Consider the following 22,655-nt stretch of genomic DNA (forward strand, 5'->3'; position numbering starts at 1 on the left):
GCGTGACTCCTGAGGAATTGAGGGTTTCGTTTTATCTTGTGGAATGCCGGCGTTCCGGTGTAAACGTGGAGCTTCCCTAAAGTGAGATGCGAGATACTTCTCTCAGTTCCCAGCAGCCCGGAACCACCGATCGGAGCACCGAGTTTCCTGAGTGCCCTCATTTACTACGACTTCCGCCTACGGGTCTGGAATACCCGAGGCTCTCCGGTGGCGAACGGCCGGAAAGGCACTTCCGGTATCTGTTGCCAAAGCGCCGGCCCGCTGGGCCTAAGGAAGCGACGTTGTTGGCGGCGTCCTCTCCCCCCATTCTGGGGGTCGAGATGACGGGGCTCAGCTACACGGAGATGGAGGGCTGTCGTAACCTGCTCAGCCTATTGGACAACGATGAGATCATGGCCCTGTGCGACACTATCACCAACCGTCTGGTGCAGCCTGAGGACCGCCAAGGTAATGGTAGACCCAACCCCCCAACCCCCAAAGAGTGGCCATCTCTCCTCAGGCCTCACTCGGCCCCCAGCTTGCCGGAGCGTGTGAGTGAGGGCCGTGGTAGGTCTCTCGCGGCAGGTCCGCGACTGCACTTGGACGGAAAGCCCGGGAATCGTGGACAGTTTAGCTGCTGTGTTGCCTCGTAGCCATCCATGGCTCACCCCCGCCTCGCCAAGCACTGGGGGAAATGGTGGGCCGAAAATGGTGCTTCTTTCCAGGTTTTAATCCTTTAAATGTTATGGGCAAATGCTGCTTGTTTCGTTTCGAAAATTCAAGGTACGTGAATAGTGGGGTTTTTTTAAAGAAATTCCGGGAAGGCGGGTGTTCTTTTTCAGTTTCGATCAGGGGAGGAGTATCAGCTGCTGCTTATTTTCTTGAGCTTGGGGAAGATACCATAAACACTATCAGTCTGCTGCTTTATGAGCTTAAAACAACTGCTGTGATGAAAGAGCAGCAGACAGTTTGAATTTATGTCTCTTTTTGGATCGAAATTTTTTCAGAAATGATTCTGTGTACTCGGACTACATTCAGAGCCAAATAAACATTTCGGTAGAGTAGATTTCATGGGTTACAAATATTGTTTGGTTGTAGCTTAAGCATTAAGCCTTTATCATTTTGTATATTACCTGACTAGTTTTATTTTAAATTTGCTGAAATTTACTTTAAAATGGGAAAATTTCTGACTCCTGTATTAGCTTATGACTTAAGTATGAGTCTGCCTCTTAAAGTCTGCCTTTCTTTTTTTAAGACCTTTTACGTTTTCGCCGTTTAAGATCATTCATTTGAAAGTGAACCATGAACACCAAATGAATTTCTAAGAAGTTAGACTGAAAATAATTTTAGAATTAATGTAGTTCTTTGGCATTTATATATTTTACATGGTAATCACCTTCTAACACTATTGATGAATAGATTAAAATATAATTGATGGTGGATCTAAAAGCAAACAAGAAATGAAACTACCCTGTACAAAAATGTTAGGTGATGTGAAGAATCATTTCTGGGGTGGTGGAGGGGGCGGGGAGAGCATAAGAAAAGATAGTCAACATCTTTAGAAGGCAATGAAATAAAATCCGAAAATATATGGTCTCTTTTATATGTACCAAATTTCCAAAAACTAAACATATAAACTTCAAGTATTGTTTATCTTGTGAAGTAAGTCTTTGACAGCTACTGGGGAGTGTAAATTGGAACAACTACTTGAGAAAACAAGTTTGATATTATCTCTAAAATGGAAGATTGCTTACCTGAGTGTTTCAAACTTAAATATGCCCATGAATCTCTTGGGGATTTTGTTAAAATGCAGCTTTTTATTCAGTAGTTTTGGAGCAGGCTCAGAAATTCTTTGTAATAGGTTCCAGGTGATGAGCATTCTCTTTGCCCTTCTGGGCTGGGAGACATTTGTGTACTGGGTAGTTTCATTTCTTGTTTGCTTTTAGATCCACCATCAATTATATTCAGCATTTTAATCTATTACAGTTTTAGTCACATTCACCAATAGTGTGGAGATGTTCAAAGCAATAGTATTAGTACTTGGATACATATAATAAGTCTATAAAACAAAAGTAAATACCTTGTGGTATAGTCTGTAATTATCTTAGTACAGTACTGAAAATCAGTTGACTACAGCTCTGTTTATCTCAGAAACAATAAAAATTAAAATTGCAGTAATATAATGATGGATTAGGTTTATAGACCATTCAAAGAAATACCAAACTATATTCTGTAGGGCTACATGGTTGCATTGTACTGCTATAAAGAAAATTGAGGGAATTCCCTGGTGGTTCAGTGGTTAGGAGTCTGTGCTTCCCCAGCTGGAGGTCTGGGTTCAATCCCTGGAATTCCTGGTCGAAGAACAAAGATCCCACAAGCCCCAAGGGGCAGCCAAAAAGAACGAAAATCGAGGAAATGATAAATAGCAGTTAGGAGAGTATCTACATGTGAGGTAAAGAGAGAGAGGGAATAGCATTATGTAGGGAAAGCTGAAGTGAGGACCTCAAAGATACTAATTATTCCCATATCTTAACTTATGTCGTGTGTATATAGGAGTTCATTTTATTGCCGTTCTGTATACTTTATATGGGCTCCCCTGATAACTCAGTTGATAAAGAATCTACCCGCAGTGCAGGAGACCTGGTTCAGTTTCTGGGTTGGGAAGATCCCCTGGAGAACGGATAAGCTACCCACTCCAGTATTCTTGGACTTCCCTGTGGTTCAGCTGGTAAAGAGTCCACCTGCAATGCCAGAGACCTGGGTTCCATCCCTGGGTCAGGAAGATCCTGTGGAGAAGGGAAAGGCTACCCACTCCAGTATTCTGACCTGGAGAATTCCATGGACTGTATAATCCATTGGGTCACAAAGAGTCGGACACAACTGAGTGACTTTCACTACTTTCATACCTCATACATATAAAAATAATGTTTAGTCTGTTTAACAGAAATTCTTTAAAAAAAGAGACGGTCTTGGCTCTGCCGCTTCTTACAAGTATGATTATTGATGCCTTATGTATCCCTGACTTTCATTATTTGTAGAGTAAGGAGATTGAACTGAAAAGAATTGTAATTTTGTCTGTTTTTAGAGATTGTAAATGAATGTAGGTCTATTGACCTTATTAGAATTTTTTTTTCCTCTTGTTCAGTTTTTTTCTTAAAATACAACCATTCCTTAAAATGCTTAAATTCACAATCCTTTATGAGAAGTGAAAGGAAGGAGGAATTTTAGGTAGGGAAATTTATAAAGAAATTTTTTTAAAACCCAAAACCTGACAACCCACTTCCTGGTTTTTAAAAATGATAACCATCTCATACAAAAGCAATAATGCTATGAGAAAAATTTATAAAATATCATTTGATAGTGTTTCTGCTAATCCTGGACAAGTTTACAGATGACTCATGATTTTCTGCTAATCTTTACAATTTTCTTTTAGATGCCATTCGTGCAATATTAGTCTACAGTCAAAGTGTAGAAGAACTTTTGAGGCGAAGAAAAGTCCACCGAGAAGTCATATTTAAGTACTTGGCAACACAGGGTGTTGTTATACCTCCAGCTACTGAAAAACACAATCTTATTCAGCATGCAAAGGATTACTGGAAAAAGCAGTTACAACCAAAATTGAAGGAGATGCCAGAGCCAGTTAAGACAGAGGACATTAGACCCTCTGAACAGGTAAAACAGATTTCATAGTGATAATCCTAAACCATAGTTTGTGTAAAAATCTTTAGATAACCATAGATCTGGAGTGACATGGTTAATTAATATTTATTTTTTATAATTTTAGCTTTATATCTTTTGCATCCTAAAGGAGCAGTAAAGCACCTAAGACAAAGTATTTTTTTTAATTGTTTTTATTGAAGGATAATTGCTTTACAGAATTTTGTTGTGTTCTGTCAAACTTCAACATGAATCCGCCATAGGTATACATATATCCCCTACCTTTTGAACCTTTTTTAAAAATATATTTAGGTCTGATTTCTGGTAGGGCCGAGTTCCAGTCCTCCCTTCTCTGGAGGCCCTGGGAAAAGTCCCATAACATCTGGGTATCTGTAGGTGGCAGGAGACGTCTATAAGGCCACCCCTTTTGCCCACCTCCTCCCCCTTCTTTCAATCTGGCTTGCTTTCTTCCCTTGAAATCTTCGATGTTAGTACTTGGATCTGAAGTTCTGTGTCTCTGTAGGAGGTTTTCTGAGAGACTGTATTCTTGTGTTTAAGGGCTTCCCTGGTGGTGCAGAGGTTAAAGCGTCTGCCTGCAATGTGGGAGACCTGGGTTCAACCCCTGGGTCGGGAAGATCCCCTGGCAAAGGAAATGGCAACCCACTCCAGTATTCTTGCCTGGAGAATCCCATGGACGGAGGAGCCTGGTGGGCTACAGTCCACGGGTCGCAAAGTGTCAGACACAACTGAGTGACTTCACTTCAATGTATATATGATATTCTGTTGATTTGTGAAGGGAAAATGTTTTGCAGCCCTTTATCAAATGGAGACTTGATTTTAAAGACGGTAGATAGACTGCATGCATGCTAAGTCTCTTCAGTCGTGATCCTATGACTGTAGCCCACCAGGCTCCTCTGTCCAAAGGATTCTCCAGACAATACTGGAGTGGGTTGCCATGCCCCTCTCCAAGATAGACTGCAGGGGCAATTTAATTTTAATTTAGCCTCTGGTTCTCTAATTTTTTTCCCCCTTCTTTAAAAGAATGCTGTTGTAAGCCCTTTCTTATTTTGAAGACTTTCTTTGGCATTAAATTGCAAAAATGAAAGAAATTTTTGTTATCTATAAAAAAAAGTCCCTGTTTTAGTAACTTCCTCCACTGACATTGGCTGTTTGTATTTCTTTGTATTTCTACTGTGCATTTTAAATACTGTGTGAATATTTAAATACCTATTGACCCTTTAGATAACTTGAAGTTTTTAAACTACACACTCACATTAAACTAAGTGAGAGATGTTTGCCTTCACATTAGGAAAGGATATTCTAGGGCTTCCTTAATGTACTGGAAAGAGTGTTAACTTTGAAATCATATAGATGTGACTTCAAATTAGGGGGCCTTGTTTTCTTTATAAAACAGGCATAACAATAAATCTGTGTCATAAGATTTGTGAAGATAGAAGGGAATAGCACTTAAGTGCCAAGCACAGTGCCCAGTACATTTAGTAGTATGTAAATGTACTGGGCATATGCCCAGTAAATATAAGATCTTAAACATTTATGTGAAGTACTATGCTCTGGAATACATGTTGAATAGAATGGTAGTCTCTCAGGTGTATTTTTACAATATTTCCTTTGGAAAACATATTTCCTGTGTATGAAATTAATCCCAATCATAGAAAATAATCTATTTCAATCAAATTTAGAAGTGTCTTTTAAAGACTGGTTTTATTATAAACTTTGCTGCATATGAAATATACCACAGTAAGGTGTATTCATTTAAAGCAGTTTGGAAGTTTTGACAGGTAACATACCTGTGATTCACTGCCACAATCAAGAGAAAATGCTTATGTAAATCATTATTATTGACTTAATTCATGCTGATATTTTAAGAGACTTGGTTGAATCTTAATTTCTTAGAAGTGTCAGAAGTTTAAACTAAATTTCTTAAATGACCTCCCCTTTTTGAGAAAGAATGTACTATCATTGAGTTCATAGGTGGTTCATTTCCTTTTTGCTACAACTAGTACATTAAAACTTGACTCTGAAATAGCCTAGATAGAAAATAGATACGAGAATTAACCTTGGTTTTATTAATCAGCAGGAGAAAGAAGAAAAAAATGCTGAAAAGGTTGATTTTCGTCGATTAGGTGAAGAATTCTGTCAGTGGTTCTTTGAACTTCTGAATTCTCAGAATCCTCTTCTGGGACCACCTCAAGATGAATGGGGGCCACAGCACTTCTGGCACGATGTCAAGCTTAGGTTTTATTACAACACATCTGAACAAAATGTGATAGACTACCATGGAGCAGAAATTGTGAGCCTTCGTCTGCTGTCACTCGTGAAAGAGGAATATCTTTTTCTCAGTCCCAACCTAGATTCCCATGGACTAAAATGTGCTGCTTCTCCCCATGGTCTCGTTATGGTTGGAGTTGCTGGGACTGTCCACCGAGGAAACACTTGTTTGGGCATTTTTGAACAAATTTTTGGACTCATCCGCTGCCCTTTTGTGGAGAATACTTGGAAAATCAAATTTATCAACCTGAGGATTATAGGAGAGAGTTCCCTTGCTCCTGGAACATTAATGAAACCGGCTATTACATTTGAACCAAGTGACCTAGAAGCCTTTTATAATATAAACACTTTATGTGGTCCAGTGAAGTACAACTCCATGTAAGGCAGGCACTGGACAGTGGGATTGGAGACCAAGATTCATCTAGTGGCAGTTAGGCACTGTTGAACAAAAGAGAACTAATTTTACCTCGCCCTTGAAGCACTGAGTACAGTGTCAGTCTGAAAAATCTTCTATACGGAAATTCATCCAAATACTACATCAGTAATGTTTAAGTGATTTCATACTGGGGGGTTGACATATTTTAGTTGAAATGTCTTTCTTGACTACAAGCTAACATTATGTGAACACTTCCCTCTTTTCTACTTGAGTTGCAGCAGATATTCTGAAAATTTCATGCAATTCGTCAAATAAATCCCACTTCAGATGTTGTAACTAACAGTGTGCCTTCGAAATCAGTTAATATTTTCACTTAGTGGGTATTCTGCTGCTATCTGTACTTTTCATGTGGGGGAAAAATTAATAGTGTTCAAGGCTTCCCCTTTAAGTTTTTCAGTTACTTTTATCTAAATCTAAGTAATTTTACAAGTACATCTTAATGACAGTATTGCTTTAAAAAGAAGTACATATTTTAAAGATGTTTAAAGTCAGGGTTTTTTTTAGAAACTTGAATGACATTCTCATAGAAAAAGTACAGAAATTTAGCTGGTGGAGAAAAATTTAATTTGCTTTTTAAAATATTTAATGAACGTTTTTCAGAGTTATCTATTGTCCAAGCAAAATATCTTATAATATGGAACGTTTTTTGAAGTATTTTGGGTAATAAGTGCTTTTCTTAAAACAGACTTTTTTCTTTAAGCTTTCAGGTAACAGTTTTATAGAGCATTTATTATACTATTGAAATTTTTTAAAAGGTATACCCAGTTTCTAATTTAAATGAATTTTTTTCTCTTGAATGATCTTAGGTGACCAATATGCCAAATTAAACATATGTTGAGATATATTCTCACATCATAAATTAAAATTATTAGGATTTTTGCACTTCTAATTTGTTTTACTAGATTTGAGTTACAAGATTAGATTGCCAGATTACACACTTGCTTTAAAGTTTAAATTCCTTATCACCTAGCAGCTGCTTGCTGAATCTGAATTTATTTAATAATTTTAATTTACAGGAATGTCATTTGGAAAAAATTCAGCTGGGAAATGTTGTGATGAGGTGCTTGTACATATTAATTTTTTTTTAACTTTAACTCAGCTCATGATCATCTAAGGTGACTTACAAAATTTTGGAAACAGGAGGAAAAGAATGATCTTTGTAAATTTTTTTTAGTGCCATGCCTCTTATGAAGAGTACAAATTGATTACTCCCCAAATAAGAACTTAATAAAGGAAATCTCTTTAGTCTGCTGTAAGAACAATGCTTTGTTTAGGTTTTTTGTTGTTGTTGTTAAGTTTGAAGTATCATTTTAACATGTAATTGACAGATATCCTTAGTAAAGGATAAAATTTAAAATTATTCACATTTTCTTTGCTCTATTGCTGTCAAATACTGTAGAAATGATACCAAAGGAAGATGCTCAGGATGGGCAGAAATTACCTGTAGGTATGTTCAGTATTGAATTTTTGAATGTGTAATGTTCAAGTTAGGCTGCAATCTGCGTGTCCCTTCAGTCACCCTTTAAAAATGTGAAATCTTTCTGATGTACTAAATGAGAATTCCCCTAGAGAAGGAAATGGCAACTCCAGTATTCTTGCCTGGAGTATCCTATGGACAGAGGAGCTTGGTGGGCTACTGTTCATGGAGTCACACAGAATTGGACACACCTGAGTGACTAAGCACAATTGAGAATTAGAGCTATATTTTATTTCCTTTGAATCCCCACAGCTGGCTACACAGTGGGACCTAATGTCCAAGTGAATGGGTGAATGAATGAGTAAAAGACACTTAACCTACTGTATAAAAGACTTCTTTTGCATCTAGGTTTTGTCTTTGGTTCTAGTCATTAGTGGTGGTCTTGGGGTTATGTAATCTGTTAGAATTTAATATGTGGATGCACAAACTTTTAGGCCCCAAATTAGGATAAAATTTTAACTTCCCATTAAAATTTACTGACATAAAGGTCAGAGTAGGATATACTGGAGGGCCCTAAGATGCCTTGGAGAAGGAAATGGCAACCCACGCCAGTATTCTTGCCTGGAGAATCCCATGGGCAGAGGAGCCTGTCTAGCTACAGTCCATGGGGTCACAAGAGTTGGACATGACTTAGAGGCTAAACCACCACCACCACCAGCAAGAGGCCTAGAAACAGTTTTGGGGAAGTATGTATTTCTGTTCAGAGAAAGATCTAGAGGAAGTGAAATTTGTTCATGACACTTAAAGCTTGGCCAGGCCTTTGAGAACATCCAAAAGTGCACTTAATTCATAGTAATTCAGTGGTCAAACCAGGGGATACCTGGTCTGTTTACTGGAGGCTGATTTGCTATAGCTGACAGTGACACATCAATATCCTTTTTTGTTAAAATGAAAATGTATTTGTTGTATTTGGATGTTTTACTAGTATCTAGAATACCAAAAAACATTTCATGTGTCTTACTAAAATATCAAGTAATAGAAAAAGCTCTCTCTAGTTTTATTAAATCAACTTGAAAATGGCAAACACAGGAAGACATTCTTGGGCTATCAGAAAGGCAATATTTTTATGCCAAAGGAAGACTAGTTAGTTAAGCCCAGTTAGACAGTGTAATAGCACTCCAGAAAAGGATTTAAAGAATAATGGTATAACTAAATAAAAAATAATCAGAAACATATTTTAGCTTTTAGCAAAATGGCTCTTATGGCTTAAAAAGTCATAAAAATGAATGAAAACCGTTTCTCAGCATCTATTTTCACAAATTTAAATGCCCCTTTTTAAAATTGGGTTGTGGGGGACCTTTTGAAAAAAGGGAGCTATGTTCTCTATAAAAAATATGTTTGTATATGTTGTTGTTCAGTCAGTAATTCATGTCCAACTCTTTGCAACCCCATGAACTGTTGCACACAGGTTCCTCTGTCCTCTGCTATCTCCTGAAGTTTGTTCAAATTCATGTTCATGGAATTGGTGATACTATCTCATCCCCTGCATATATTATAATTTTTGCATAATTCAGGGAATTCATGGACTTACCTAAAGCACATCTGTGAGTCCTGTAGGGATCCTTATATTTGATATCCAAATCCTGCCATAATAATTTATTTCCTGCAGACTTAAAATTATTTTTAGAAGATTTTGTGCTCTTACCAAAGTCCTTAAGCTAAAAGACTAAATCTTACTAAGAATAATCTCTAGAAAGTCTGTTGTTTATGATAGTTAACTTGTGAGTTTTTCTTTTTTAGTAGGTGTTAGATGTTATGACAAAACCTACTAAAATAGTATCAAGTGAAACAAAAATATTAATGCAGAATTCATTTTATTTTGACAAGATAGGTTTAATGGCCATGCTTTGGAGAAAGGGATGAAATGTGTATGTAGCCAGTTTGAATGCATGTAGCACAGCTGTGGTGCTGGAAAACAAGACTTCTACATATGGGTTTATATGCATGTATTTATTGAACATCTGCAATCTGTAAGTCAGTGAATCAAGCATAAGAGAAAACAATACCTCAGTAGGTTGATCTACCTAAACTTGTTTTGAATTCAGCTCTCTGATTTTAGATGTCTTAAGGTGAGAATTGCATTAGGCCCTTTGCTAGAGTTGGAAGATATTTCTGCATTGTCCAAGAGTGCACTAAATCCTTTCAGCTTTATTTTTCCTAGTTTGAACCTTTCCTACTGTAGTCTTTCAGTAAAGTGTTGACTGATATTTACTGTGAATCATAATGTGCCACACAATATTAAACCAGAAACTCCAGAATTCCTTGTGTATAGTCATGAAATGTTACTGGAATCCCTGGCCTAATCTCATTTACCTTTTCAGTGAGTCACTTAGTGAGGATTCGTTGGTTGGCAGATTTCATCTTAAGTTTTCAAACAACTTAAATCTCAAGTATGAAATTAGTAATATTTGAGTTAATGAGTTTAAGGATTGAAGGAATCTTCTGATGGGATATTTTCTGAACAAAGCATCATAACTACTTAAAAGCCTTTTTGCTTGAAGAATTTCATAAACTTGAATTAATCTTTTCTATTTCTGATCTTGTACTATACTAATTGTTCTCAAGTTGTTAAAGGTACTTTTGTCTCCCTAAATAGTTCCTGGAATTGATGATTCTTCCTTATTTCACAATCATTTCCACCTGTGCCTTGCACAATATAAATAGTAGCTAAACTGGGGTATTTATTATATGGCAGTTACTTTTCTGTGCATATTGTGTGTTTTAATTCATTAATCCTGTGGACAGCTATCACTTATTGGAAAATAGGGTTGAGTAATTTCCTGAGTTTTCAGAGCTGATGGTAGAGCCTAGGGTTAAACCCAAATTTTAGATTTTGAGAGCCAGTGTGTGGTAACTACTATACATAGTGCCTTGTATCTACAGTAGCCTGTGGGTTTTGTGTTTTCAGCTGTGTTGAGAAGCATGTGGGATCTTATTAATAGTTCCTGATCAGGGATCGAACGTCTGCTCATCGCAGTGGTAGCATGGGGTCTTAACCACTGGACCACCAGCTAAGTCCCTAAAGTAGTTTTTGGTGAATCTTTTTTGACTGTCATTTGCTGTCACATTTCCAAAGCAAACATGCCTTTGAATTGTTCACCTGGATTAGGCGGGAGTGTTAATGCATAGTGTTTCCTCTTGTAATTATATTATACCTCTTAAGTTGCTTTTTTAGGTGGTATAAAACCACTTGGAAGAAAGATAAAAGAATCTTACTGTATGACAGTGTTACTTATCAAAAAAGGATAAATTGGATAATTGGGAAATTAAAATAATTTAAAAGTGTAACAATTTATATCAGATTTCTTGAACTCCCTGTGTCACAAGCTTTAGTGCCCTCTCCTTCTTGTTTGTGACACTGTTGTGATTTTGGCCTTAGAGATAGTCTTTGTTTCATACGTGCAGTTTCTTGACATGTCTGGATGTAGCATATCTATAGTACTGTTTTCTGTTTTAGCTGCTGAAATTAGACCCTCTTTACCTAACCCTTGTTATGTAGTAATTTCTTATTTCTTTGCTTTAATATTTCTTGCATATTTGTGACATTAAAATTTCCTTAAAGTACTACAGCTTTCATCATATCTTCCAGATATTTCACTGGTGTTACATTACCTACAAAATAAAATCCGGATATCACAGTCTTCTTTTTATCACTGTCTAGCTTGATTCCATTCATTTGCACACACTGTTTGGTCCAGCAGACATCTGTAGCTATGTAGTCTTTGTATTTATCCTTTGCTTACTTAGCTCTTTGCTTTTACTGGAAAGTATCCAAAGTTGTAGAATTTAATTTTTTTGTTGCTTCAGACAGCCTTATTGTAGAAAGAAAAGGACTGTAATAGAAATGGAGTTTAAAAACTGAAAATTTCTCCGTAAGTCAAACTGTATTTTCTCTTGAGTTTTGTGTACCTTGTCTTATCACAAATAATCTTTCCCCAGCTTTTTGTATGGCTGCTTTTTCATCTTTGAGGATTTGCCTTAAATGTTTTCTCACAAGTGGACCCTCTTTATAATATTGGTATTTATCAGAGCACTTTGTTTCAGTTATAGCACTTCAGATATTATTGTTAGTTGAATTTCCCGTACTAAGATTTTAAGCTGAAAGCAGGGATTGTTTTACCTTTCCATTGTTTTTCCATTGCTTTGCACACACGGTATTCAATAATGTTTATTAAAGATATAAGTTAGGGAACAAATGCTAGTTTTTATTCAGAATTTTATAGGTTCCTAGTCCTTTGTGTATCTGCTAAAGACATTGCCTAGCACATATATTAGATACTCAGTAAATTTCTAATGAATAAACCAAAGTTATTTTCCTGAATATGAATTCAAATTAACTGGTCGACAGAATTATTCCAGTACTCTTGCCTGGAAAATCCCATGGACGGAGGAGCCTGGTGGGCTGCAGTCCATGGGGTTGCAAAGAGTCAGGCATGACTAAGCGACTTCTTTCACCTTTCACTTTCATGCATTGGAGAAGAAAATGGCAACCCACTCCAGTGTTCTTTGCCTGGAGAATCCCAGGGATGGCGGAGCCTGGTGGGCTGCCATCTCTGGTGTCGCACAGGGTTAGACACGACTGAAGCGACTTAGCAGCAGCAGCAGAATTATTAAAGTCCATGCTTTTGTAAAGATGAAGAAACAGGCTCCAAAAGTTAAATAATGTGCCAAAGTTCACATACTTTTGTTGTAGAGACTTTTTTTTCACTCTGGCTTTTTATTTTTTTGGTTTGTTTTCTTTTTAAATTACAAAACCTATTTTCTTGCACTTTAAGTCCAGTCTGACTACTGCTACTTCCTTATTTTGAAGGAATTTCAACTCAATTGCTTCACATGTAAAAGTGAACCAGATGATTTCTAAGGTCTGCTACAATTTTTTTTTTAAAGTTACACATGATTTTGTGATTGTATAACTTCTCAGCAACTTAAAAATATTTTAAGTGAATTTGCAGTTCATTGTTAAGGAAATTATTATTTTGCTTCTTCATAAATCACGCTCATTGAAAAACACTTTGCATTCTTTGTTTTTTCCAAACATTTTTGAGGATGTGTGTGCAGTATGTACTTCTGTTTACAGAGGAAATATATATATAAAAACATTACAAATCATATCTAGAATAAAAAAGGGAAGAAGGTATGAAGCCTTTAAAATACTCTTACTTTCTAATCACTATAAATGCTTAAATGTGAAAAAGTGGTGTTCTCTACAACGTTTTGCTTTCTTGCATATGGTTAAAATCATAAGTCCAGGTCTTAGTCAAGAAAAGTATAAAGTGGTTGACAGAAGGCCAAATTATAGATTGCAAGTTCAGTTCAGTTCAGTCTCAGTGGTGTCCAACTCTTTGCGACCCCATGAATCGCAGCACACCAGGCCTCCCTGTCCATCACCAATTCCTGGAGTTTACCCAGACTCACGTCCATCAAGTCGGTGATGCCATCCAGCCATCTCATCCTCTCGTCCCGTTCTCCTCCTGCCCCCAATCCTTCCCAGCATCAGGGTCTTTTCAAATGAGTAAACTCTGCATGAGGTGGCCAACGTACTGAAGTTTCCGCTTCAGCACATGAAATGTTCCCTTGGTATCTCTACTTTTCTTGAAGAGATCTCTAGTCTTTCCACGCTATTGTTTCCCTCTATTTCTTTGCACTGATTGCTGAGGAAGGCTTTCTTATCTCTACTTGCTATTCTTTGGAACTCTGCATTCAGATGCTTATACCTTTCCTTTTCTCCTTTGCTTTTCGCTTCGCTTCTTTTCACAGCTATTTGTAAGGCCTCCCCAGACAGCCATTTTGCATTTTGGCATTTCTTTTCCATGGGGATGGTCTTGGTCCCTGTCTCCTGTACAATGTCACAAACCTCCATCCATAGTTCATCAGGCACTCTGTCTATCAGATCTAGTCCCTTAAATCTATTTCTCACGTCCACTGTATAATCATAAGGGATTTGATTTAGGTCATACCTGAATGGTCTAGTGGTTTTCCCCACTTTCTTCAATTTAAGTCTGAATTTGGCAATAAGGAGTTCATGATCTTAGCCACAGTCAGCTCCCGGTCTTGTTTTTGCTGACTGTATAGAGCTTCTCCATCTTTGGCTGCAAAGAATAAAATCAATCTGATTTCGGTGTTGACCATCTGGTGATGTCCATGTGTAGAGTCTTCTCTTGTGTTGTTGGAAGAGGGTGTTTGCTATGGCCAGTGCGTTTTCTTGGCAAAACTATTAGCCTTTGCTCTGCTTCATTCTGTACTCCAAGGCTAAATTTGCCTGTTACTCCAGGTGTGTCTTGACTGCTTTTGCATTCCAGTCCCCTATAATGAAAAGGACATCTTTTTTGGGTGTTCTAAAAGGTCTTGTAGGTCTTCATAGAACGTTCAACTTCAGCTTTTTCAGCATTACTGGTTGGGGCATAGGCTTGGATTACCGTAATATTGAATGGTTTGCCTTGAAAACGAACAGAGATCATTGTGTCGTTTTTGAGATTACATCCAAGTACTGCATTTCGGACTCTTGTTGACCATGATGGCTACCCATTTCTTCTAAGGGATTCCTGCCCACAGTAGTAGATATAATGGTCATCTGAGTTAAATTCACCCATTCCAGTACATTTTAGTTCGCTGATTCCTAGAATGTCAACATCACTCTTGCCATCTCCTGTTTGACCACTTCCATTTACCTTGATTCATGGACCTAATAGTCCAGGTTCCTATGCAATATTGCTCTTTACAGCATTGGACCTTGCTTCTATCACCAGTCACATCCACAACTGGGTATTGTTTTTGCTTTGGCTCCATCCCTTCATTCTTTCTGGAGTTATTTCTCCACTGATCTCCAGTAGCATATTGGACACCTACCGACCTGGAGAGTTCCCCTTTCAGTATCCTATCATTTTGCCTTTTCATACTGTTCATGGGGTTCTCAAGGCAAGAATACTGAAGTGGTTTGCCATTCCCTTCTCCAGTGGACCACATTCTGTCAGACCTCTCCATCATGACCTGTTGTCTTGGGTGGCCCCACAAGTCATGGCTTAGTTTCATTGAGTTAGACAAGGCTGTGTGGTCCGTGTGATTACATTGACTAGTTTTCTGTGATTACGGTTTCAGTGTGTCTGCCCTCTGATGCCCTCTCGCAACACCTACCATCTTACTTGGCTTTCTCTTACCTTGGATGTGGGGCATCTCTACACAGCTGCTCCAGCAAAGCGCAGTCGCTGCTCCTTACCTTGAACAAGTCGCCCCTCCTGACCTTGAATGCAGAGTAGCTCCTCTCGGCCTTCCTGTGACCGCGCAGCCGCCGCTCCTTGGATGTAGGGTTGCTCCTCTTGGCCGTCGCCCCAGACCTCGGACATGGGGTAGCTATCAGCTGCCACCCCTGTCCTCGGACGTGGAGTAGCTCCTCCGCCGCTCCTGCACCGTCGCAACCTGGCGCTCTGGGTCGCCGCCCCTGACCTTGGGCATGGGGTAGCTCCTCTTGGCTGCGCTTCCTGCACAGAGACTGCCAGTAATCCCCAGTAAAAATAAAGATGTTAATAATCAAGTATTTGTGACTCTAAGAGATTAGTAGTAGGAGTGACATTGGAGACAAGTGGCAGATTTGGGATAGGATTTTGCTGAGGGAAGCATGGCCCCTGATGGGTACTGGCTCCTGCTTTTAAGTTATTCCAGGAAGTGTAATGAAAACATTTGTAGAGCAGACAGAAGGTTTTGCTGTACTGATTGCACTTATTAGATGAGAAGTACAGCTTTATGATAAAATGAGTTTAGAGTGCAGAAACTAGCATTAGAAAATTTTAGCATGTCAGGAGTTTAATGCTGGAACTAATAATAGGACAATCAAAATTTATGAACAGTGGACTCCTAGGAATGATCAGAAACGTAGAGTAAGCCATAATTTTAATTCTGAGAGCAACCTTATGCTAGAGCAAGAGTTTAGGACTGAGGGGAAAAGTTGATTTTAAGTAACATCGGTGTTTTCTCTTAAATGTTCTTTGAATTTGGTGAACATTTATTGAGTTCTTACTATGTAGCAAGTATTTTAACAGAAGACAGTTGGTACATAAAGTAGCTTATTTGTTCTAGTTTCTTAATGTTTTTCTCACTTTAACTTGTATAAAGCAATGATTACTGGTTAATAGCTTATTTTATTACTATTAGAAGGTGGTTCTCTGTGATCTCTCATTGATGCCCTTACTGTTTTAACCATTGACATCTCTTAGTGGTTAATCTGAATTGTAGGTAAAATCCTAATTTTCAGATTAGAACAATGCTGCTAAAAGAATGGAGACCATAGTAAACAGTTTCATAGTTCAGAAGGAAAAAAATGAAATATTTTTTCAAATGTATTTTTAAAATTCTTTGCACATAATTCATGTTTTCCAAATTTTAAATGTAAGATATGGTTTTCATACAAAATGTCATTTTTAACTATGTTCTTTCTAGTTATTAGATACATATGTATACAAGGACTGTTGGTCAATTTACTTTAGCCAGCATAGAGTCAACAAGGTGTTCATCTTCACTAAGGAACTTTCTATTAATTTTCATGTAAATTAATTAGACTTGCATCTTACAGTTGATACTTCTTTATTCCCAATTCACAAAAATAAGTAACTGAAAAATGATTGAATAGTAATGAATACTACTGTTCAAAAAAATTCCATAATGTAAATAGTAGAAAGAACTTCAGTGTGAATGGAGTTAGAATCTGTATGTTCTGTGCAGGAGATTTTGTGTGATGTCTTCAAAACATCACCTAAACCATATAAGGAAGAACAGTAATAAACATCCGAAAAACGTTTTTGGACTGAATCGATTTACCGTTGATCAGTAGCACATATATTTGCATGTTGCTGAAGTTTTCAGATCCTTTTAAAACATTGATTCTCTAGTAAATGAATTTAGTTAGGTAATTTTATTTGTTCTGAGTAATTATAAAATATCTCAGTTTAAAATGTTATACAAGATGGAGGAGAGTCCAAAATTATAGAAGCATCATCCTGAATTGCATTCCTTGAGGCCAAGTGTAAGAGACTGTTGTCAGTTTCTGTCCCAGGCACCTGGCTTACAGCTCACTCAGCACCTCGTAGTATGAAGACGTCTCAAGATTAATAACTTAAGTCCCTGCCTTAAGAGGGTCCCCACTTTAGATAAGTCTCTTGGACACTCAGGCACATTTTAGCATCTCTTAATGATTATATCCATCTGTCATGTGTTTCCTGCCATCAGATGTAATCCTCAGAACTTATTTATGTATAAAATTATAGAATAACACTAGCCTTCCAGCAGTGATGAAACAATCCATTACATGTGGGTCTGAACTTGTAGACTCAGTTCAAATGTCAAATCTGTAACAGTAATAGCAATAATATAAAAAAAAGACTTGTTGAAAGCTTGTTAAAAACAGTTTCGACATTAATAACATAATCAGGACAAAAATGGTACTGGAAAAGTTCTATCAGAAATTTCTGTAATTTAGTGACAACACAGAAGAGTAATTCCTTTCATATATGTTCTAGAGGATATTTTCAGACCCCTTATTGGGTATAAGTGTATTACATATATTGAGAGAGAAGTCCTTAGCTTGTCCTAATTCATCCCTGAAAAATCTGTGTATATAGAAAATAATAATATACTGGAAAATAAATATTGGTGAAGACTAAAAAGGATGTCTTCACCAAAATTTATTTTTCAGTACGGGATGTGGGCTTCTCTGGGTGGCTCAGTCGGTAAAGAATGCCTGCAATGCAGGAGACCTGAGTTTGATCCCCAGGTTGGGAAGATCCCCTGGAGGAAGGCATGGCAACACACTCCAGTATTCTTGCCTGGAGAATCCCCATGGACATAGGAGTCTGGCAGGCTGCAGTCCAGAGGGGTCAGAAAAGAGTCAGACACGATTGAGCACCTAAGCAGACACACACAGAAAGTATGTAGCATGAACTTTTAATGATGGAATGCCATCTATTAGGGCAGCTATGAAGGTGTGGCTAGGTAAATTAAAGTGTTACGCAAAAAAGTCAAACAACTCATCCTGTTAAAAAAGAACAGTTAATTATCAACTATGAACTGTCTAGGTGTTGATCCAATGCTGAAAGGGAAAGAAAACACCAAGTTTTATTTTCTCAGTCTGCACCATTTTTATAATGTGAACAACTGCATGAGGTGAAAACTTTTTCCTGGATACTTCCTTTTTTAGAGAAAAGGTGTGCACATGAGGTTTTGAGATCAGAGCAGAGTTTAAAAATATTTCTTTCAGACACTGTTAATGTCAGTAAATGGCTTTTCCTTGATTTTAGGTGCCTTGCTCATGTGGCATACTCAACCCGCTGACCTACTTTCTTGAAGAAACATCCCTCCAGGTCCATAATGTTAACTGTAATACAAAAGTCTTCTGCAAATGGCTTAGTTGTGTAGAGCTTTATCCCCACCTAACCTCCATCTTATTTTCTTGCCTTAATACAGAAACATTAGGTATATTAGGGTACTGCAACATAACATGAAAAAGTTCTTTCTTGAGCTACATGCAAAGGACAGGTTGGAAACCCACTGAACATTATCTACAGGTAGATGTTTCTTATGATGACTCAAGATTATTGTGAGAGAAAGTATATGACTGAAAAGAAATTTGGTATGTGGATTCATAAATACAGGAGGTTAGGGGCCTCCAATATCTATTAGAATACTAAAGCAGTGACAGGCTTCCTCTTTCATACGAACATGGTAATACAGAACAAATTTATGGGATAAGATAAAATTGCTTATATATCATTCTTATAGAACAAGTTGTACACTAAAAGCTTATGCTGACCTGATTTTCAGTTCAGTCACTCAGTCATGTCCAACTCTTTGCAACCCCATGAACTGCAGCATGCCAGGCCTCCCTATCCATCACCAACTCCCGGTGTCCACCCAAACCAATGTCCATTGAGTCAGTGATGCCATCCAACCATCTCATCCTCTGTCGTCCCCTTCTTCTGCCCTCAGTCTTTCCCAACATCAGGGTCTTTTCAAATGAGTCAGCTCTTTGCATCAGGTGGTGAAAGTATTGGAGTTTCAGCTTCAACATCAGTCCTTCAAATGACTGACTGGACTGGTTGGATCTCCTTGCAGACCCAGTACTGATCTCCTTTAGGATGGACTGGTTGGATCTCCTTGCAGTCCAAGGGAGTCTCGGATCTTTTCCCAAACTGCAGTTCAAAAGCATCAGTTCTTCGGTGCTCAGCTTTCTTTATAGTCCAACTCACATCCATACATGACCACTGGAAAATCCATAGCCGTGACTATACTGTTTAAAAAAAACACAGTAATCACCTTCTCTCACTAACACTTAACTGGAATCATCATCATTTTTTAGCAGCTAGTCAATGCTCTTATTTTCTGTCCTTTTATAACCCATATTCTGGCAGATCAGTTTAACTATCTCCTTTTACTTTCCACCCAAATAAAGCTACTTTGAAACATTTTCAGTAGTAGAGTGAAAAAATTTTAAAAGAACCTATTTTCAGGGTTCAGATCAAGATGGTGGAGTAGGAGGATGGTGCTCACATTCCACACAAACACATCAAAAATACATCCACATACAGAACAATTCTTATAGAAAACTAACTGGAAACTTGCGGAATTTGTTCACAACGGAAGCTTTAAGAAAAATCACATACTGGTAGGATGGAAGAAGCAGCGTAAAATTGGGACCTCCGACCCTGAAAGGAATGTGAAAGGAAGAAACAGTCTGCATGGATGGACCCTCACCCTGGGGAGCAAGGGAGGCTGAGCCACAGACTGGGCAGCCCAATCATAGGGTCCTCCACGGAGCAGAGAAGCCCCCTTGGATGCTGGGGAGAACTACTGGGACAGATAGAAGGGCTCAAGATGTGTAGACTCATGAAAAGTGTGGAAGTGCTGGCTATGAAATAAAATTCATTTTATAGAAAGACAAGGATTTGAACAAATTTATTTCTCTGTCCTTTGACTTCCTCTCTCCCCTCTACTGTGCATTATGTATCAACATTATGCATCAACCAAACCTCCCCCATCAGCAGAAATAGTTGCTTAACCATAAAGAGCAAGACAACTCCTTAAAAGTAACATTCCTTCTTGATCTTGTAAGGAGCTACTGAGCACTTAGCTCTGGATTGTGTAAACTGTCAATAAACTATCATTCAGTGTACAGCTTTCTGTCTCAAAAAACTTGTATAACTGCCTTCTGATGGGTAGAATGGTTCTTGGAACTTTGTGAGATATTCTTCCTGGGTTATAGTCCTCAATTTTGGCTCAAAATTTTCCATTTCTTTCTTAGATTGACTAATTTTGTTGACATATGCTTGGTGCAGCTGCCTGGGTATCAGAGACATTCACCAGAGGACACCTGGAGTCTGCCTGGAACTGGAGCTCAGTACCAGTAAGGGCCCACTGTGCTGCTCTGGCTTCTTGGTATTCCTCAGGTGTTCTGGTGAGTTCTCAGATATTTGGATCTCATTGTTTGGGTGATGATCCTGAAAATTTTATTTGAGTTTGTTTTCACTGAAGACTACTCCAGAAAATTGAAGAAGAGGGAGTATTCCCAAATTCATTCTGTGAGGCCACCAATTACCTTGATACCAAAATGCCATAAAAACAGAAAATTATAAACTAATATCTTTAACAACTATAGAAGTAAAAATCTTCAACAAAATATTAGCAAACAATCCAACAATGTATAAAAAATATCATACACATGATCAAGTTGGAGTCATTCCAGTGTCACAGGGTGGTTTAACATATACAAATCAGTCAATGTGGTACATCATATTAACAAAAGGAAAGACAAAAAACACATGATCATCTCAATAAAATGTCAAAAAAACATTTGACAAAATTCAACGTCTATTCCTGATAAAAATTCTTACTCAAGTGGATACAGAGGGAATATACCTCAACATAATAAAACCCATTTATGACAACAGTCAGCATAATACTAAACAGTGAAAAAAAGAGCCTTCCCACTAAATTCAGGAACAAGACAAGGATAACTTCTCATAGCTTCTCATAATGCCTACTCTCATAGTATCAGAAATCCAATAAGAAAAATACAAAATATCCAAATTGGAACAAAAGGGGTGAAACTGTTACTATTTGCAGATGACTCTGTGTGTGTGTGTGTGTGTGTGTGTGTATGTGATCGAGAGAGAGAGAGAGAGTTGCTCAGTTGTGTCCCAACTCTTTGCTGCCCCACAGACTGTAGCTCATCAGGCTCCTCTGTCTATGGAATTCTCAGGACAAGAATAACTCAAGTGGGTTGCCATGCCCTTCTCCAGGGGATCTTCCTGACCCAGGGATCAAACCCAGGTCTCCTGCATTGCAGGCAGATTCTTTACCAGCTGAGTCACAGGGAAGCCCTGGTGATATATAGAGATATACAGATACGATATATAGAGAACTCTAAAATCTCCACACAAAATCTATTAGAAGTAACAAATGAATTTAGCAAGGTTGAAGGATACAAAGATACAAAAATCTGTTGCATTTCTTTATAGTAGTAATGAAGTTTTAGAAACAAACTAAAAGAACTATCCTGTTTAAAATGGCATCAAAAAATAAGTAAACCTAGGAATAAACTTAAACAAGGATGTGAAAGAGCTATATGCTGAAAATTATAAAACATTGATAAAATTGAAGATGATTCAAAGAAATGGAAAAATATCCTATGCTTTTGGATTGGAAGAATATTGTTAAAATGGTCATCCTATCCTAAGCAATCTACAAATTTAATGTAATCCTCATCAAAACACTCATGGTATTTTTCACACAGTTGGAACAAATAATCCTAAATTTATGTGGAACCACAAAGGACCCAGAATTGCCAAAGCAATCCCAAGGAAAGAACAAAGCTGGAGGCATAACCCTTCTAGACTTCAGACTAAAAACAATCAAGCCAGCTCATGAGGCTTAACGTCATCAAAACAATCCAGTCAAAAAATGGGCAAAAGACCTGAATAGACATTTCTCCAAAGAAGACATACAGATGGCCAAAACGCATACGAAAAGATGGTCAACATTGCGAATTAGGAAATGCAAGTCAAAACTGCTTCTCTGCAATGCAGGAGACCCCAGTTTGATCCCTGGGTCAGAAAGAACCACTGGAAAAGGGACAGGCTACCCACTCCAGTATTCTAGGGCTGCCCTGGTGGCTCAGCTGGTAAAGAATCTGCCTGCAATGCGGGAGACCTGGGTTCAGTCCCTGGGTTGGGAAGATCCCGTAGAGAAGGGAAAGGCTACCCACTCCAGTATTCTGGCCTGGAGAATTCCATCGACTGTATAGTCCATGAGGTCACAAAGAGTTGGGCGCTACTGAGCAACGTTCACTTTCAAGTCAAAGCTACAATGAGGTTTCACCTCACACCAGGCAAAATGGGTATCATCAAAAAATCCACACATAATAAATGCTGAGAGGGTGTGGAGAGAAAGGAACCCTACTATACTGTGGGTGGAAATGTCAATTGATATAGCCCCTATGGAGAATGGTGTGGAGGTTCCTAAAAAGCTAACATAAGTGTCACCATATGACTGTGCTATACCACTCGTGGGCATATACCCAGAGAAAAATAGGTATCCAAAAGGAAACCTGCACCCCAGTGTTCACTGGAGCACTGTTTACAGTAGCCAAGATATGGATGCAGTCTAAATGTCCATCCCAGAGGAGTGGATACAGAAGATGTGGTATGTATGTATGTATGTGTGTATATATATATAATGGAGTTCATGGTTCAAGTATTGCTGAAGCCTGGCTTGGAGAATTTTGAGCATTACTTTACTAGCATGTGAGATGAGTGCAGTTGTGAGGTAGTCTGAGCA

The 22,655-nt window shown here is 38.1% G+C and overlaps 1 protein-coding gene across 2 annotated transcripts; it reads left to right on the plus strand.

The window, feature by feature from the left end:
- Positions 1-301: 301 nt before the first annotated feature.
- On the plus strand, positions 302-7,526 carry C1H3orf38 (chromosome 1 C3orf38 homolog). Of its 2 annotated transcripts, none has more exons than XM_068979833.1 (3): positions 302-447; positions 3,413-3,651; positions 5,732-7,526. In XM_068979833.1, the coding sequence occupies exons 1-3, from the start codon at positions 321-323 to the stop codon at positions 6,305-6,307; spliced, it is 942 nt and encodes a 313-aa protein (XP_068835934.1). In that variant the 5' UTR covers positions 302-320; the 3' UTR covers positions 6,308-7,526. The 2 variants fall into 2 exon arrangements, with proteins under 2 accessions (XP_068835934.1, XP_068835942.1); XM_068979841.1 differs by having other exon boundaries at positions 5,735-7,526.
- The last annotated feature ends 15,129 nt before the right edge of the window (positions 7,527-22,655 follow it).

This window comes from Capricornis sumatraensis, chromosome 1, assembly GCF_032405125.1.
Source record: "Capricornis sumatraensis isolate serow.1 chromosome 1, serow.2, whole genome shotgun sequence".
NCBI classification, from domain to species: domain Eukaryota; kingdom Metazoa; phylum Chordata; class Mammalia; order Artiodactyla; family Bovidae; genus Capricornis; species Capricornis sumatraensis.